The sequence below is a fragment of the Dioscorea cayenensis genome, chromosome 15, assembly GCF_009730915.1.
Source record: "Dioscorea cayenensis subsp. rotundata cultivar TDr96_F1 chromosome 15, TDr96_F1_v2_PseudoChromosome.rev07_lg8_w22 25.fasta, whole genome shotgun sequence".
Taxonomy (NCBI): domain Eukaryota; kingdom Viridiplantae; phylum Streptophyta; class Magnoliopsida; order Dioscoreales; family Dioscoreaceae; genus Dioscorea; species Dioscorea cayenensis.
In genome coordinates this window covers 3,510,503-3,530,164 of record NC_052485.1, presented here as the reverse complement: position 1 = coordinate 3,530,164, position 19,662 = coordinate 3,510,503, and the positions used below count along the sequence as shown (strand labels likewise).

At 33.8% G+C, this 19,662-nt stretch overlaps 2 protein-coding genes across 2 annotated transcripts; one reads left to right on the top strand and one right to left on the bottom strand.

Annotated features, from left to right (window-relative positions):
* Positions 1-899: 899 nt before the first annotated feature.
* LOC120276670 (serine/threonine-protein phosphatase PP2A-2 catalytic subunit) lies at positions 900-7,827 on the bottom strand. The gene is made up of 11 exons (XM_039283339.1): positions 7,618-7,827; positions 5,993-6,049; positions 5,547-5,630; positions 5,310-5,381; positions 3,985-4,056; positions 3,730-3,770; positions 3,149-3,215; positions 2,624-2,815; positions 2,456-2,545; positions 2,259-2,366; positions 900-1,514 (listed from the first exon to the last, which is right to left on the bottom strand). Exons 1-11 carry the CDS (start codon positions 7,708-7,710, stop codon positions 1,449-1,451), a joined length of 942 nt encoding a protein of 313 aa, XP_039139273.1. The 5' UTR covers positions 7,711-7,827; the 3' UTR covers positions 900-1,448.
* Positions 7,828-12,993: 5,166 nt separating this feature from the next.
* LOC120278135 (succinate--CoA ligase [ADP-forming] subunit alpha, mitochondrial) lies at positions 12,994-19,627 on the top strand. Its single transcript, XM_039285056.1, has 7 exons — positions 12,994-13,265; positions 13,877-14,086; positions 14,764-14,934; positions 15,012-15,135; positions 15,854-15,915; positions 16,961-17,042; positions 19,180-19,627. The coding sequence occupies exons 1-7, from the start codon at positions 13,050-13,052 to the stop codon at positions 19,317-19,319; spliced, it is 1,005 nt and encodes a 334-aa protein (XP_039140990.1). The 5' UTR covers positions 12,994-13,049; the 3' UTR covers positions 19,320-19,627.
* The last annotated feature ends 35 nt before the right edge of the window (positions 19,628-19,662 follow it).

The window sequence follows — 19,662 nt, the reverse complement described above, 5'->3', positions numbered from 1 at the left end:
GAAATGACTGGTGTTCTTGTTTGGTGTATTTATAAGTTGGGTGAACTTCTATGGAAGCATTGTCTAATATTTGATGGAGATTCAACTACAAGGAACTCATCAATGGTTTCTTAAATTATTATTATTAAAGAAGATTTATGGAAAATGATTGAATGCTAAGGTCAACAAATTTTGTTTTCCGAAAGGTATTCTCAACTTGAAATGTTATTATTATATAAAATGTATTAATTTATTTAGAGTTGAATATTAAATGCATGTTTAGGGTACAAAATAAAATAATATGACATAATTTTATTTTATAGAAAGTGTTGATGATTATTATAGAAATTATGATATATTTTATTCTTACGAAATGAATGCTTAATTTAACAAACCATCCGATCGGCGGATGGACCTCTAATAGACTGCTGCTCAAGAGTGACCAATCACCTTAAGCCGGTCACCAAAGATCCGTTGGACCACTAATGTACCATCAATTGACCAACAAATCACCTAAGGCCGACCAAATAGTGGTTGGATAATCCCCGTATGAATATTTATGCTATAAAACTTATATTATATCATAATTTTATCTTCCAAATTAAGTGCCCAAACATCCAATATTACATACTTATAATAAGACATAATTCTCTAAATTATGACATTATACCACTAATATTGCATAATTCTTACATGTAAGGATTATGCCATAATTTTATTACTATCCAAACATGTCCTAAAGTTTAATATCTTGAAAACAGTCTCTATCTTTGCATTCAATTGTTTAAGTCTAATAGAAATAAATACATTAAATAACAAATAAATGTAGCAATGTTCTCAATAAACCCATAGAGTCCAGAATCAAAAGACTGAATGCAAATTTAAACAAAAAAAAAAAAAACTGAAAAATAAATAAAATGTAATCAAAATAAGTACTTAAAATTATTGCTAACAAAGAAAGTCACCCTCCAAACATTAAACCATGAATAGAAGATATTGGGTTCTGAAAGGAAAGGAATGGATATGAAGAGCAAACAGAGAGGTAAGTAAAGAATAATTTAAGCTTGAAACTAGGAATCGAAAACACCCGTCGAATAAACTCCCTCCCTCTAAAAGCCACAGAAACAAAAATAAAAATATGTCAACAAATACAAGAACATGAAAGGGTGAAACAAGTTCGAATCGAAAACATACACGCAGCCGGTGCCGCTGCTCCGCCCATTGCCCACCTCTACCACCAGGCCAAAAGAGAAACTCTAATTACAGGGTCCGAAACTCAATACAAAGGGGGAGAGATCCTTTGGCTTCAAATTATACATATCATTTTACCACCTATCCACCGTGAATAGAAGAAGCTTCAGATCATATCAATCTATTAGAGGATTTTAGAATGCATGTGCAGCCACAAGCTTGTCTAGCAAAGTACGCCTTAACTCGCAGATATGAGCAATGTTTTCTTCGCATGATGACTATAGGAAGTAATCGGGTGTTCTCCGAGTTACATCGGGTTCTCCTCTCCTTGGTGCAGGCTCAAACTGCAAGCATAAAAAACCACAGTTAACATATTGGTAGGTCATGAATTCATTTTGAAATAATAACAGAATAACTGACTAAGAAATGAGCCATCCATCAGGCATATCTGAATAGCAACCCCAAGTTAGTAGCAAATTGAAGCAAGGAATTGATGTAGTAATGGTCTAAATATGACATCAAACTACATAGAAAATTTTCATAGGCTTTTTGGGGCATCACTTCAAAAATGCATACAAGAATGAATACTTATTTGTGTATGCGCACTGTTGTTAGTTTTACTAAAATACTTCAAAGACCATTTAAGGTTGCATTGTGGGGCCACTAATCTAATTCAAAAACGAGCATATTGATACTTCAACCGTCTGTAAGTTTCAGCTACATGTGCAATTTTCCACCCGATTCATTGGATTAAACTAATTTATTGTCATGGCCAAACACATCAGCCACACATTAGTCTAATTTATTTGAGAATTGCGATGCAAATCCCATGTGAAATCTAATGTCCAGCTTTGACATTAATCAATACTTGCAGGGATTGGTTTTAATCCAAGTGAGCACTCTAAAGAACCAAACTTGTCATCTTCATCCAGAAGATTTAAGACCTATAATTTCCAAAAGTAGAAATACGTTGATATTGGTACATTAAACAAATATCTAAAAAAAATTAGTGATAATAATAGTCTGGACTGTTGTTAACATTATAACTACAGCAAGCAAACTACTTGATTAGAGTTACAGTAACATACCTGAATAAAAGTGTGTCCCTTGCAGTCATCCACCTCCAAGATTGAGGCCATGTTACCGCACCGGTAGCAGTAGTTAGGGGCACTGAATATGGTAACCACCTTTTGTTCCTGTTTGACAAAGAAAACAATACAAAAATATGATATTGATGCCAGCACATAAACAACAAAGATGGTTTAATAAAGGAAAGTGAAATCACGTGTCCCCAGTTGTATCCCTCCATGACTAGTTGATGAGCTCTGGCTATCAGCTTGAGATTGTTGTTATGGTTGAATTGCTCAGATATATCCTGGAATGCCATAATCAAATCAGTGAAATCCCGCTACACACTTTAATTGTCTTACATGCAAAAGAGTGATTATAATACTTGGCCAAAGGTATATCCAGCGCCACGTGGAGAAATGCCCCAGCCGCATCGGTCATCAGGGTCAGACCATAAGAGGTCACACATGGGTCCTTCATGAGGAACCTCTTGAACACGATCAAAATTGCGTATGTTATCAAGGGTCTCAATAGAAGGGGACAAACCACCATGCAAGCAAAATATTTCAGATTCAACCTGCAGAGAGTTCAATAGATGTAAAATTCTAGTAAAAATATTCATCATAATCATAATTGAAATCAAGACTATATAGGCTTATTCAATAACTAATGTTATGAGAAACAATGTTTTATTGTCCTTATGTGCGCATTCATGAGGCAAGAATTTCCTTCGGAGACAAAGATTTAGAGACACAAAAACACAGAAGGAAATTAACAGAAAATGATATACAGAAGCATTTATAATACAGTAAATAAGAACAAACTTGACAAATGAAAAAAAAAAAAAACTGAAGTAGCAGTTGAAGAGAAAGGAATGGAAAGAATATTAGCCAAAGTACAGAATACGAACCAAGGCTGTCAATGGAAAATAGTCAAAAAGATCCGTAAATATCTTCCAAACATTTGCATTGCCATACCTGCCATGAAATTATTGAAAAAACGACAACTCAGCTTCACGTTAAGCCAAAAACCAACCATTCATTATAAACTAACCTAGAAATCATATTGCATGCCATTCAAACCATAAACTATTGAGGTGAACCAGATGGTCATATATCAACCGTAAACATGAATCTTTGTTCCCAAACAAAAAACATTGGCTAAAGCAAATACAAAAAGCACCGGCCTTGGTAATAAAAATTTGGTAATCAGCTTGATATTTTAAGCGCTAGAAGACTTTACATGTTGCATCCACATTGATGAAGCAAAGAAACACAATAAACAGGAAGAATAGTAGGAACCTTCATCAGCAGAAATCTGTATTTACACTGCAATAACAAGACCTATGCAACAAAACAAGTTTAAAAAAACTCAATTTTTATAAAACATATCACAATACACAACATACTTTCCCATGTCATTTTAGGCAATGCTGCATTTATCTAAAAATTGAATGGGAAACTTGATCTTCAGAGCTGGAGCTGAACTTACTTCCGTAAACATTCATCGTAAAATCCATAAACTTGTGTAATCTGCAGCAAATAGAGAAATCAGACAGATACTTGACGAATTTGATATTACAATTAAAATGTCTTGATTTGAGAAGGGTACTAAAAGCCCAAATAATATTAACCATCAATAGTTTGATTTTAATTAGGTTACAACCTAAAACATTTATACCTCAAAAAATGAACAGACAGCACATAAGGGAGAACAACACCCATAAAGAGTTACAAGCTAAAATACCTGACGACTCTCATGGTTTCCCCTGAGGATGGTAATTCGTTGGGGATAACGAACCTTCAAGGCCACCAAAAGCTGGCAAAAACCAGGATGCCATTATCAGTGTCCCACATAATTGTAAAACATTGAAGGAAGAATAGATCACAGCATAGAACCATGATTCTAGTTTTAAAAAAAAAAAAAAAGGATTCACTTCATGTTTGTCCAATCAACACTACAAAGAATAGTATAAAAAGCAATCATCCATTACCGCATCTTTGGGAACAGTCATCCAGCAGTCCAGTAAGGTAAGTCAAGTAATTTTTTTTTTTTGTTTCAAATAATTGCCATAAAGTGCCCATTAGTTACACAACATTTTAATTCCTCTTGTGTGGCAACAATATAGAGAGAGTGAAATTAATCCATACTAGAACCACTGATAACCAGCAAAAGATAAAAATTAAATAACACCACAATAATATGATTCTTGCCAAAAAAAAAAAAAAAACACACAATACTTAACATACAAGTCCAGTATAGTCCATTAATTTGTTTATCCAAGCCCTTTGAGGAGCTAAGGCTAGCACTCCAGTGATAGTTCCACAGATGCCCAGTTGAGGCAACGTAATTGCTTAAAAGCCCAACCAGAGAAACCCTATATTTGGGGCTTTGTTGTTATTGCCACAGACTGGGGTGGACCAGTGATCAGACCCCATGCCTGAAATGCAACACAGTGCATGCTCAAATTGGCTCTTTCAAAAAAATAAAAGGGACCAACAACCATGGCCTAGGACTGCCCAACAGATGGCTCTCAAATGGTAGAGCTAGTAAAGACATGGTCCAGACTAAACTTAAAGCAAGAACCAATAGGGCCAATGGCAACATAATAGACAGATAATGATAGCCAGTGTATGAAGCATTCTAAATAAAGTTTATATATAAGTTTTCTTGCAAACACTGACAAACCTTTATGCTAATTCAGTAGCATGGTCTTTGGCAATTGTCGCATAAAGCACTATGAGATTCAAGTTAAATAGATTGACATACTTGGTTTCCATTGAATTTGAGAAAGGAGGGAAAATGAAGTATAATATAGGAAGAAAGAAGTCGTTCAGACTTGAGGCCACACTGCTAAATTTTTTAAGCATCCTAGAAAATCATTGATTAATTCTTCACCCATGGTTCAGTTTACTCCAACCATATTTCACAAAGAAATGTCAGCAAATCAAAGCCATTGCTCTAGCAACCATTAATATCAACTGCTAAATTACTTAAAAAGGTATGCAGGACACAGAATCTATGTAATATGTATAAAAACAAAAACAAACAAAACCATGCTCAGAACATACCGTCACAGTTTCAACTGAATAATACCCACGGTCTACATAGTCTCCCATAAATAAGTAATTGGTATCAGGACACTGGCAATAAAAAAAGATGTTAAAATAAAGAGAAATCCTGTATTGACACATGTTGCACTCAAGAAAGAGTGCTTTGCATATCATCAACATTTTCTTGATAATTATGACGATCATAACTCAGACTAAACAAATAAAACAATGAGACAGGTTTCTAAGAGTAAATACCTTTCCTCCAATTCTAAATAGTTCAGCAAGATCATGAAATTGCCCATGGATATCACCACAAATTGTAACAGGACTTTTAACAGGCTGCAATATAGGAGAGAGTGCCTTAGCTGAAAATTATCATATATCAATAGCTTCCTATATTACATCTCAGAAAACAGTTAAATCATTTTGAGCCTGCTGTATGCATATTACATTGGCAACATGCATTGTCAAAAGAAAGAATAAGACAACAAAAAAAAAAATCAAATAATAAAAATCGATCCAGACACAGTAATATGCAAACTTGAACTGATAAACATGGCCAGAATTAATATAGGACCAAAATGATAAAGACGGTCACATGCATAATTACTGTCACCGGTAAGGCTTCCAAAGAGCACAAAACCAAAAGTACAAAATACTGCCAAGTGAATAAGTATAAAGAGGATGAAAACAAGTCATACCTGAACATTACTTTCTTCCATTAAAATTTCCTTCGCCTTCTCACACAAAGCTCTGACCTGCAACAACAATATGGTAGAAAAAAAATGTATAGAAAGATCTGACCTGCAACAGATATATGGTAGGAAAAAAACATGAACAGAACAAGCTTGGAGAAGAAACATGGATAGAAATATCCCTCTTTGGAAAAGTAGTGAATAAAGCCATCCATGTAAGAGCTTAGATAGCGATGGCAAATGGTCCGAGAAGCTTCCTCACTAAAGAGAAAAGGGTAAAAGAATGGCACTTGGGAATGCTAACTTAACACCATAGCTGACAAAATATAATATTTTTTGATAAGGCGAACTGCGAGATGCCATTGGTGGATAAAGCATTTCCTTCCAGTAACCTTTAACCACCAAGAATATGGTTTCCATCTCCTTTCATAATATCTAATAGCATGTGCTGAGTCTGCTGACATCTAGACATACCGAAATTTAACACAGATTATTCTTCAATGCATCAGGTTTTTCCAGTTAAAATCACTTGGTGATACCCATATTGCAGTATAGAGTATACACCAGTTACACGTGTTGGTTGTTCAATTGTCGACTTATTTTTCTAAGCCCGCTATTGTAGTAAACATTTATATAAAGCAAATAAAGATGTTAAGGCTTGTTGGACTTGTTAAATGGGGCACACATATAAGACCTATTTACTTTCGAATTTCTATCCCCCAAAAATTAAAGAAATCAACTGAGTTCCCTGAGGTTGGTGCTAGTTTAGAACTTGTGCTAGTCAGCATTTGTTTCGTTAACCTTAGCCAGTTCAGGATGGATTACATTGATCATCTACTCCATTATTATAGTCCTGAAAAACAATATGATAATGCCATATCCCCATGTTTAAATGATGACCATATCTTGGATGCAAAACCAATATTTTCCAAAATCGTAAAATATACAGCATAAAAGCAGATATTATTCATTTATTAAAAACATTCCAAAAATTCCAAAACATCAACAAATCGACAACACCGCGCAAAGACATGTTGACCAAAAACAATCCATAGATATTCCAACCTTATCAGGTTAAATCAAAACAATCGCAGGCATATGATCCAAAGAAAGGAGCCCTGTTGGAGAGCCATTTAAGGCAAGATCGAAATTTAACGAGGTCTTTTTCACCGTATTGATCGATTGAATCTTCGATCGATAAAAATGAAAAGCCCTCAGTGCACTCGTCCAGCAAACAACCCCTAATTCGGCATTTCAATCAGGACCACCGAAACCCCATGAAGGGTCTCCCGATTCGCCGACCACGACTTCACGACACGGATGAAATCAGAGGAAACAGAAAAACGCAATTTTTTAAAGCAGATCTAGCAAATCCACCCACAAATCAAACTTTTAGCATCAAATCACAAACCCTAACACATCAAACACCCAAAAAAAACCAACCCCAAAAAAATGCAGAAACCCGTCCCATTTCTCCACCAACGCCACCACCACAAACCCTAACCCATCCAACCCCTCAGATTCGCCACGCACAACACAAATCAACACCGCAGATCAAAATAAAACATATAAAACCGAGATCAAAACACAGATCGAAAAATAAAAAAGGGAAAATGGAGAAACGAAAGGACCTCCTGCTCGGACAAAGGCTTGCACTGCATAAGCTGCGAGATCTGCTCGTCAAGGTTGCCATGTGAGCTAGGCGGCGCCGGATTCACGCTCATGTTGTCTCTTCCGAGAGCTCCGAGATGCAAACCCTAGCCCAAGCTCGCCCCCTTTTCTTTTCTCGCCCCTCGCTTTTCGATCTTTTTTTTTTTAATTTCCTTTCAATATTTTGGATCGCGGGAGGCCATTTATATGCCCAAAACTCGGTGTGAGAACCAAACAAGATCCAATAAAAAACAAACAAATAAATAAAATAATAAATAAATAAATCTCTGATTAATTTTGAAATTAATTAATTAAATTATTTCATTTTTCCTACTATAAAATTCATAATTTTTTTTTATTCTCATTTTTCTAATTCCATTTTATTCATAATAAATCTCTTTCATTTTTTAAAATAAAACTAAATGAGATTGTCATAAAGGACATATAAATACAGTAAATAATACACCAATTATAATAATTTATCGATCTTTAAAAATTAATTATATAAAATAAATTAACATGTAGGTAATAATTGGTCACTGCTTTTATAATATTATATAATATTTAAGGATTTGACCTCCTCTCGACCGCTTGCATCCACTTTATATATAGTGCTAAATAGTATTTTTTTTAATTAATTTATTTAATTAAAAATATATTTGCAAATTATGAATAAATTGGTTTAATTATTTTATAAAAAAGTTGGTTTGATTATTAAAAACAAAGTTTTTAAAAATTAGTCCCTGTAAGGCTGTGACTGTATAGTGGTAATGTTATAATTTATAAGGTTATTAAAAATATATATAAATCTTATCTAATTTGTTTATAATTAAAATAATTGGGATATATTAATGATGATGCATATGATTCCAACAATTTGACTTTGTTTTCATATGAAAATTTATTTTCCTGTAATAAGTTTTCAAAGTAACATAAATGATTTTTGAAAGTAAGTACACTTAATAAAAACTTTATGATAAATTGAAGACACATGTAATGTTTGTGTTGAATTTTTTGCCGACAAATAACTTGTTTAATTTATTAATATGTTTACAAATGTTTTCAATTTGATATTTATAATTAAGTCATTGATGAGAACTAATAATAGGCTGAGTGGTTTTGTCTCCTACTACTTGATAATTTTAGTTTATTAAATATTAATTATATAATATCTATTTTGCAATTGATATTATATTTTCCGAATTTAATAATTAATTGTTAGCATTATTTATATAATTTATTCTTTTATTTCTCATATCGTTGTTTTTTTATAGTTACTAAGTTGAAATTTTCTTAACTTCGAATTAGGCTTCAATTAAATTCAATTTTTTTATTATTCAAATGTTTTCAGAAAACGTACATATTTATATTTATATATATATATATATGAAAAGTGACCAGTTGTCCACGTGTCTGTTGCATAGGTGTTGCCATGTGATGCTGTTTCCCTTTTTTATGTTGAATATATATAATTATTTTTTTTTATTTTTTTTTTATTCTTTTATAAATGTGAAACAAACCATGCTATGAACTATTTGCATTGAGCTTAGCTCTTCAACATGTGTGCCCCTCTGCTTATTCAAACTAGTATTCAGACTCACCTCCTCAACATAATGAATACCTTATATAAAACAATCATTCATATAATTATTTATTTTCAATATTTATTTGAAAATTAACAATGAAAACAGTTCCAGTAATATACATATGGCTCAACATATTCATGATTTATGAAAAATTTCAAATAAATTACCTTGAGTTATTTTTTTTTTTTAAAGAAGATGGGTTTGTATTCAACTGAGTTATTCAGAAGATAGTACAGAAGATAGGAATGGAGGAGGATGCATCCATTCATTTTGAAATGAAGATATGTTGTGTGAGGAGATCTGCGGCGTTGTTTGCTACACGCCTGATATGTTGAAATGAAATATCAGAGAAAGAAGCTAGGAGTGCATGGCAATCACCAATAACAATAGAGATGAGCGACTTAGCCGTGTTACCTAAAGAAGCATTGAGTTTGGTAATAACCTCCATAGAATCTGATTCAATAGTAATATGATCGAAGTTGTTGTGAAGAAGCCATGGAAGAGTTTTTTTATATTCAAGGGCTTCAGCTAATGAAGGATTTACAGTAATTACAAGAAAACTTTGAATTGCTCTTTGAAAGACTCCTGAGTGTTTATCATTCCACAATATGTCATTTCTGAAAATCCAAATGGCCCAGCAAATTGTCGCAGTCTTAGCACGATCATCATTAGAAGTATGAAGAATCATGGATGGTAGCTCATTAATGGAGATTTGCGCGGATGGGAAGAGTATCTTTGCATACTCGCCAAATGAAGTTTTGAATTTTTGGCAGGACATTGAGCCTCCAGCAGTCCCTTCATAAACTAAATGGAAGAGGCGATGGCAATGATTGAATTTGAAGTGCGAGTTTATAACCGTTTTTCACTGAATATTGCCAGATCTCTGTGAATTGCCATCTAATGTGATCAGGTATATCACGAATTGAGAGCGGAATTTGCAGAATGGCATTCACATCTTGATCTTCAAATAATACATGGAGTAACTCTCTATTCCATCTTTTTCGGATATTGTAAAATAAACTCTTCCACTTTTATGTTTGCTATACCAACAGGAGATTAGATATAAATTCTGCGTTCATGAGGAATTGGGAGCCAAGGGTCATTCCAAGCATGAATAATATTGCCATTTCCAACCCGCCAAATCATTTCCGCTTGCAATAAATATCTTGATGCATGTATGATGGTCCATATTAGGCTAAGATAGCTCCCTTTGCCTACATGGAAGAAGTCAGTATAGGGGAAATACCTTGCTTAGAGTACAAGAGCCACCAGCGAATCAGGATTTTGTATGATTCTCCATCCTTGTTTACATAACATTGCCATATTGAAAAAAATGTAGTTTGCGAAACCCCAGGCCTCCAAGATCTTTAAGCCAACACATATTATTCCAACTTGAATCTTTGCTTAGTTCTTTTTGGCGGAACAAAATACTTTGAGTTAATTTATGATTTAAATAAAATTGGAGTTCTCATGTAAAATAAAAAAAATTGATGTTTTTACTGTATGATTGGTTATTGCATTTTAAATTAATATTTTTTCAAACATATAAACACTGTTCTCCATTTAAAAAAATTAAATAAATAAAGGCAATGGGGACATCCTTCACATGAGAAACAGAAGAGGAACAAGAGTGGAAGGAGATTCAGAGGAATTATTGTTTATTTATTAACTTATTTATTTTTAAATAAAATTATATATAGAATTTTTAAGAAATTAATAATTTATTGAATTTAATTATTTTGTTGTCAGGTTTAACTAATAAAAAAACTTTTGCCATCATGTGTTTTTTTGCCCTTAAATTTTAATTTCTAAGCAAAATTTTTCAGCATAAATAAGCGAAAAATGGTAAGAATTTTTTAAAATTTGCCGATAAGACTTTTATGCGAGGATTGATAAAATATTAAATTAATATTAAATATTGTTACACTTTAATTAATTAAATAATCATTTATCTATTTATTTATTCATTTATTTGGTAAATGTGAATAAACTGGTGTTTTTTCTTGGCAATGATAAAGTAAAACATAAACAATAAAAAAAAAAATATATGTCATTCACTAGAAGTGGAGCAAAAAAAATCAATTCAGAAAACAACTTTTATAGCATAACAAAAGAAAAAAATAACAAATAAAAAAGAAAGTATGGTGATATCTTGAAGATTAAAAGAGGGTATCATCTACCCAGTGCGTGATGAATGATGAGATCGAGTTTAGTCGAAGCCAATGTATGTTGACAAATCCTTGGGATCACTCACATATGTGGGACCCATGTAGAAATAGACCCACGAGGCCAATCGCAAGAATGGCCCCCTCAATTTTTCCTTCTTTTCTCTCTTTGTTTTTTTAAAAATTTGAATTCCTTTTTACAAAAATAATACGTACAATCTATAGTTATTTTACAAATTAATTTCTATAGCATTGTTTTTTGCCACTTGGTTTTTATGTGAATTGGTATAATAGTTTTTTTTTTAATAATTTTTGGAAAATTTGTTTGCAAAATTTTATTATTCGTTCTATTGATATTATATAAATTCGGTTATAGGGTAACAATTTTTTTCATAACAATTTAGTAGTTGACTCGTTTGTTTTTTTATAAGTTAGTATATTTAATATAATATATATATATTTGTAAATTTTTTTTTATCTCATTTCACTTTTTACTTGCCCCTCCCCCAAAAAAATTGGTCCACTCCCTTAAAAAAAAAAAAATCAAAAATCTTGCTCCATCCGATCACAATGAATTACATATTTTTTTTTCGTAACTACTGAGTCATCAAAATTAGTTATTTTCATCTTATGATCTATGAGAAACCCATAGTAGATATATGTGATTGATTTTAATGTTAATCAAAATTAGAATAAATAATTTGAAATTAAAGATGCGCTTATTCTGTTCTAATTAAATATTCTAAATAATGCTCGAGTTAAATTGTCTTGTGCACCTTATAATTGCGTAATAAAATGATGATGGATGAATGAATTGTTAAAAATTTTATTCCTTGAATGATAAAGTTGCATAAAGGTATTGATTATAAACCTGGCAAGCTGGTATATTCTATAGTAGCAGGGTTATCATATACGAGGATTTTGTTATCCCAAACTAATCAGTTAAAAATACTAACTAATTATTTTAAATAAAATTAAAAAAATAAGAAAAAAATTGGTAACGAATAATATTTATGTAATTTCAATTTTTTTAAGGGGTGTATATATATCTCTCCCTATTAAAGCCCGAAAAAATTTAACATTTCCATTTCAAAACAGAAAACACAAATCGGTGGAGGGGTCATATCCACATTTCGGAGCAACTTGGAGTTCTTAAGCCCACATTTGGTGGAGATTAGTGGGGATCCCATGGGTGCGGAAGGTCAGCTTCAGCTAGTGGGTTAGGTATTGTTTTTGTGTGCGGGGCTTTGTGAAAGTCGCTGGTTTCTGGACTTATTCTGTTGTTTTGTTGTTGTACCACATCTAGTGATTTGTTGGGTGTTTTGTTATGTTGTTTTTTTACTATACTTTAGTGGATTGTTACTATGGTTTTGTTTTTAATTGGAGTGATTTATCCACGTTAAAAAAAGAAAAAACAAAAAAAAAAACCAATTTCAAACACAGAAAATGAGAAAAAAGTGCCTCTTTCAGCAGCTCTGACCGGTCATAGCCCAAAAAGTAGACCGAACCGGGCCAGTCAACCGGTTCAGCGATTCGAATCGATCCCGGTTCAATCCAACGGTCAAAAACCCATCTCTCTTCCACTCTATTAGAAACCAAGGCCTCATTGAATAGCAAGCCATCATCGAAAAGGAGGGATCGGAGCATCGGCGGCCATTAGCGATGGCTTCTTCTCGGCAAGCTTCGAAGTTGATCGGAACCCTAGCGTCCTCCCTCCGCTCCGTCTCTTCCCAGTCCCGTGGCTTCGCGGCGGCTGCGGCCGCGAACCCCCCGCCGGCGGTTTTCGTGGACAAGAACACGCGGGTTATTTGTCAGGGGATCACCGGCAAGAATGGCACCTTCCACACCGAGCAGGCCATCGAGTATGGCACCAAGATGGTTCGATCCGAACCCTACACCCTTGATCGCCTTTTTCTTTTTTATAGTCTCTCCCTGTTGATTATTCCTTGCTGTTGATTTCTTTCTTTCTTTTTTTCGTTGGATCTTTAATTGTTTTTGAGTTTTTGTGAGGAAATTCAGTTTGATCTTCATCGTTAAATATCTGGTTGCTTCTCCTTTGATCTTTTATTTTTTTAAATTCCGGACATTAATTGTTCTTTATCACGGATTTGGGTTTAGTGATCTTCTGGGAATGCTAGCTGATTTCAAGCATTCGCTGCTTGTTCATTTTGATGTTTTGTGATTTCTCTATTTGCATGCTGATTTTAAGGATTTAACTTCACGTGGCAGTACGATGCACTGGAATTTTTTTTGCTTTCTTCATGCTGCTTTTTCATAGATTTTGTGTTTATCTTCCTTAATTTTTTTTATGTAACATGAACGTTGATAGCGAGAGATTTTTGGCAGGCAATATTGTTAATTTTCTTGTTGTAAAGTTAAAGAATTTGTATTGAATGCTTAGAGGTTTGTTGTAAAGTTAAAGAATTTTTATTCGTATTGAATGTTTAGAGGTCATCAAACTGAACGATTGCTATTGTGCATTGTCACAGGTTGGTGGAGTTACACCCAAGAAGGGTGGAACAGAACACCTGGGACTTCCTGTGTTCAATACTGTTGCAGAAGCAAAGGCTGAAACCAAAGCCAATGCATCTGTTATCTACGTTCCTCCCCCATTTGCTGCAGCTGCCATCTTAGAGGCTATGGAAGCAGAATTAGATCTTGTCGTATGCATCACAGAGGGTATCCCTCAACATGACATGGTATGTGGGGAATCATTTCATTCTCATTAATTTGAAGTCATCATTACATGTTTCCATGCTATCACATTACATGTTTCCATGCTATCACTTATCTCCCTGGTTGGAACTGAACATGCTAAAAAAGTGTTAATTGAATCAGCACAGATGTTGTGCCTTTCTTATTCTGCCTGTCAAATTGCATGCATTTCAGATGAAGTTGGATTAGGAATAGCTCCTATTTCAAAATATAATTAAGTAAATAAATATACCCATTTTTTAAAATAAAAAATAATTGCCTGTTAATAAACACCAATAATCAATTAAAAGAAAATCTCAAAGAACTTATTTTAATTAGTGTGCGTTTAAATGGGCCAATTTGGGATAAAAATTTTCATCCTAAACAAAATTCAAACTTCATATTCCAACTCATTCTAACCCCAACCAAGAACATTATAGTCTAGCTTGCATATTAATGTACATCTCCATGCTTTCTCAAATGGCTAATGACATAACATCATATGATATGATTGTATAACTGGCCAACTTATGGATGTAATATATATTTTTTTTTCTTTCCTCCTGCTTGTGGATATCATAAATGTCGTCTACTCACTTTGGGTTGTCCACATTGTATTTATGGGATTTGGTGCATTTGTATGATTTGTATGTTAAGAAACATTTCTTTCTCCTTGCACCAGGTTCGAGTGAAGGCAGCTCTTAACAAACAGTCAAAAACTCGATTGATTGGACCAAACTGCCCAGGCATTATTAAACCTGGAGAATGTAAAATAGGAATAATGCCTGGGTATATCCACAAGCCAGGTCGTGTAGGCATAGTATCTCGTTCTGGTACATTGACTTATGAAGCGGTAAGCCTTGTTTGTCTGGTCACCTTTGCTATTTCAGGATCTCTTACTGTGCAGAGGGGCTTATCTTCTGTTTATAGGTATTTCAAACAACTGCGGTAGGTCTGGGACAGTCAACTTGTGTAGGCATTGGTGGGGATCCATTTAATGGGACAAACTTCGTTGATTGCATAACGAAGTTTCTTGAAGACCCTCAAACCGAAGGTATTCTCTTTTTCCGCTTAACAATAAATTTCAACTATACTGGCTATATATTTTCTAGTTTGCGTTGTAAGGTTCTCCTATAAGCTTAATTACTCCATATACCTGGTTATAGTTGGCACATCTTGTAGAGAGGAACTTTTGGGTTGACAGTGCAATGCTGATAAGACGCTTGATGCTTTAAGTAATTCAGCTAAGTCTATGGAATTACTATCCATTCTGAACTGGAATTCGAATAAATGGTCTTTGAACTGACCCCCTAAGTGTTACTAACTGTGACCTTTTCATGCTAGCATTTCCATCCATTTGTCCACCTCAACAAGATTCCTTTTGTCCCTGAGGAACATTTGTTTTGATTGACTTGTTATATCATATGAATCATTTGCCATGGAAGGTTCTCCTTGTTTCATTGTTTCAAATGATCTGACTATTGAACCTTTGTGGGTTGATTTGTTGACCGATGTTCTCTTTTTCGGAAAGTTTGCCAACAAGAAATTTTTGTTATAACCTCTTGTAGGGATTTCAATCTCGCGCTATTTAGTTACAGTACTTTTTCCTCAGATGCTTGACTTATGATATTTGGTCACAGGCTTTCGTAGTTTGTTTTAACTATATATGGATAGTTTCTAAACAATTTGACAATATTTATCAGTTTATTTTATCCCTCTGTATGAAGAATTAATGTGTATAATGAATTCTGCTAATATAATTGGGATTCTAGGTGTTGTTCTTATTGGAGAGATTGGAGGAACTGCTGAAGAGGATGCGGCAGCTTTGATCAAGGTAAATACTTTGGAAATTTTGTTATATTTAATTTATGTTTATATTGATTGTACTATTCTGGAGTTTATCAAATCAAACACTTTTCTCTTGCCTTTTTTCTCACGTAAAGCTTCTCTAAATTATTTCTCATAATTGCTTTACTTGAGGAATGTAATTCTTCTTTATTAGTTAATTCGACATAAATTGTGAATTTTCTTCAATTTTGCGGTTTTCTCCTTTTGTCGTGGGTTGTTGTATGAACATTTTCAAGTTTTAATGCTGGTTTCATATTTTCTCTCAATAGCTCTGTTTTAGTTTTGTCTGTCATTTGGTTTCCATTGTTTCATTCATGGGTGCTGTTTTGGTTGTCTTTTGACTAAGATTCAGCAAGCAAAATATTTTGAAAGCGTAAGTAAGATGAGTGTATTATGCTTAATAGTACTATTTCATTGTTTTTGTCTGTTTTCCAATAATTTTAGCAGGAAAGTAGAGAACAGTGATATTTTACGTAAGATGTGAAATGTGCGTTAATTATAATTCAAATAAGGTAAAGTAACATAAGAAGCAGCCAACAACTAGCTCATCCTTAGTCAGTAGATTGCTTGAGTTCTTGTTGTTATATATATATATATATATATATATATATATAAAATTTATTTTGATTATTTAGCAATTTGCATCTAAATAGGTTGTTCTTGTGGTTATGTTCCTGTGTGATCACAATTTGAAGGCCAAACCCGGTAGTGTTAAGGGTTGTGTTTGGGAAGTTAAATGCTAGAAATTATTTGTGTTTCTTTTTTCCTGTAAATCAAATTATGTGTGACTTCTAAAGTTAACTAAATTCTTTATAGTGGTGCTCTCTCTCTCTCTTATGTATGTGTTTCTATTTTCCTGTGAATCAAATTATGTGTGGCTTCCAAAGTTAACTAGTCAAATCCTTTATAGTGGCTCTGTGTGTGTGTGTGTGTGAGAGAGAGAGAGAGAGAGAGATATTGCTTATCATATCACTGATTAAATTTCACTTAAGGTTTGATAAGCTTCATTATAATTTCTCTAAAACATGCAGGGGAGTGGAACCAAGAAGCCCATTGTTGCATTTATAGCTGGTCTCACTGCCCCACCAGGCCGCCGCATGGGTCATGCTGGAGGTTTGTACCCTTTATCTTGTATAATTGGCTAATGATGTTCTTCTTCCTCTCTTTGCCTGCATGCTTCTGGTGAAGCTGGTGACAATTTTATAAATGGCCATTGCCAGGCATGGATTGAACACTATCCAACTATTTGAGTATCATGAATTGATGAAAGATGAGATAATATATGCAGTTGGTTTAACAATATTAAGGAGATAATTGTTGCTTTTGGCTGACAAAGTGGCGTTGTTTCTGACTCACACTAGTTGTTTATCATGTTTCCATATGAGAACTAGAGATATAAGATTTGGTTAAAAACAAATTCACTTTCCATATTTAGAACAACAAATTTGAATTACATCAGGCAAGTGTTATTAATTAAATGCCCATAGTTGTGTGTATTGTGTACTGACAAAAGCTAACTTAATTTTTTTATCTTTTAAGTGGGCACACCAATCTCATTGTCATCACAGTCCCTTTTTTTTTCCTAGATCGTATATTGTTCGTGATATTTTCCAACTGAGGAACTTTCCAAGATATATCAGATATAGCGGTATTGTCATTTTCAATTAAGGCTATTTGCTTGTTTGGTAACATGACTAAGTCTAGTTTTGTGCATTCCCTTGCTATTTGAAAAATTACGAGCAAAGATTGTAGTTGTGGCATTTAGAATATTGCTTTCCAGTTTACCATTATCTTGAGTCTTCTAGGCCAAGCTCATATTAGCTGTCAATTGGTTCTTGAAATGTATATATCGGTGCAATCATTTTTAATCAAAGCTCTTTTCTTTTTCTAACACGATTGAGAGTCTAGTTTTGCTTCATTTCTGTCCTAGCTGCAACGTGATGAGCAAAGAGTGATGGCATTTATAATATTGTTTTCAATCAAAATATCGAGTTAATTTGTTATATGGTATCACTTGCCCAAGCTCTGATATTTTGAGTAATGGATTGGTGCAACATGGTGTATTGACCACATTGCTTTATTTTAATTGAAATTCTAAACATGGTCTCAAATACGAGCATATAGGTAAGCCATTTTAGAAGATTGTTGCTTTTAGGCAACTACTCCTGTTGATGACTTTATGTAAAGGTTCCCATATACACGAAACCTTTGAGAAGCATATGAAATGGATATTTGACTGTTGCAAGTCTCAAATCGAGTAGAACTAGTCAACTTCAAATATAAGAACTAGTATGCTGTAATAACTGCTGGGTTGAGAAATATTTTTCCACATGGTTTTGCAAATGAATTCACTTTGAATCTTTTTTATTTTACACTACCAACCGGATCCAATAAAGGCCAATTTCCCGGTTTGCAATAGCATAGGACATTGGTACTTGTAGGTTGTGATGATTTTGCAGACATAAACAACAGAGGCTCATTATTAGAATAGGAAGATTGTGGGCCAAACTTGTCCTCAGACAAAAGTGCGGCTCTTTATTTTCACAATACAAAGAAAAAATGATTAAGAAGCAGGTTTGGGCCTTTGTGCTTTGGGGACAGAAAAGGATGTTATGCTGGTTTACAATTGAGTGATTAACATAGATATGTTTGAAAATCTGGGTTAGAAGAAGGTGAAAGTTAACAATTGGTCCCTGAGCCCAAGTGTTCATTTTGGTCCCTTCACCCCAAAAGTGCCACATTGGCCATGGACAACAAGAAAATGTTTGTGCTTGTCCTTGATGACATGGCAGCTTGTTCATTTAATGTATTATTCTAGGCTTTAATTCCACTAAGATGTCAGGAATGGACCAAAGTGAAAACAATTGTGTCATGTACTAGCGAAATTGACCATATTTGTGTCGTTCATGAACAAAATTGAATATATTTATGTAGTGTAAGGACCAAAGTGAACATTTGAGTAAATACTTCAGGGACTAATTATGGACTTTAGAAGAGACAAGTGCCAACTGAATGTGACAAGATGAAAAGATTATTGAGCAGCAGTGAATGATAAAACAAGCAGATGAACTACCATGATATTGCTATTAATGTATTTGTTTTCAGCACGTCCGATCTATTGAAATACTAAGCCCTTATTTTTGAGCTTGTTGCTATCTTCTTGATTTGCATATTTTTTTTTAAATCCACAACTTTGATCGTGAAATTCTTCATTTGCAACTCAAATTGTACACATTTTCTTCGACTGCAGCAATCGTATCGGGCGGAAAGGGCACTGCACAGGACAAGATCAAAACTCTGAGAGAAGCAGGAGTAACAGTGGTGGAGTCGCCTGCAAAGATCGGTGTCGCCATGCTCGACTCCTTCAAGCAGAAGGGGCTGGTGGATTAGAAATCATTTCCATTGATCCAAAGAAGGGTTGTGATTTAGATAAAACAGAGTCAAAAAAAGAAATATTTCAAGTACTTTTTTTTCTTTTCTCAACTAAGTTCTATTCATAGAGCATGCAAGTTATTTTCATGCTCAACCAAAGAGTAGGGATTTATTTCATCAAACAAACACTCAGGTTGAGGCTTTTGTCTTTTTCCTTTTTTTTTTTTGTTCTTTTTTGCAAGTTTTTTAAATAAGGTGGTCACCTAACAATTTGCTTGTTGATTCTTTACCTTCTATTTAAATGATAGTTGTTTGTCACCTAACAATTTGCTTGTTAAATTCCTCATCTACCAATTTACTT

Coding starts and splice junctions, on each gene's coding strand:
- LOC120276670 (XM_039283339.1), bottom strand. CDS start 7,710: ATGAGCGTGAATCCGGCGCCGCCTAGCTCACATGGCAACCTTGACGAG. Junction 3,771..3,984: donor GAAACCATGAGAGTCGTCAG/GTATTTTAGCTT, acceptor TATTTGCTGCAG/ATTACACAAGTTTATGGATT. Junction 1,515..2,258: donor AGGGACACACTTTTATTCAG/GTATGTTACTGT, acceptor TTATGCTTGCAG/TTTGAGCCTGCACCAAGGAG.
- LOC120278135 (XM_039285056.1), top strand. CDS start 13,050: ATGGCTTCTTCTCGGCAAGCTTCGAAGTTGATCGGAACCCTAGCGTCC. Junction 14,087..14,763: donor GTATCCCTCAACATGACATG/GTATGTGGGGAA, acceptor TCCTTGCACCAG/GTTCGAGTGAAGGCAGCTCT. Junction 17,043..19,179: donor CCGCATGGGTCATGCTGGAG/GTTTGTACCCTT, acceptor CTTCGACTGCAG/CAATCGTATCGGGCGGAAAG.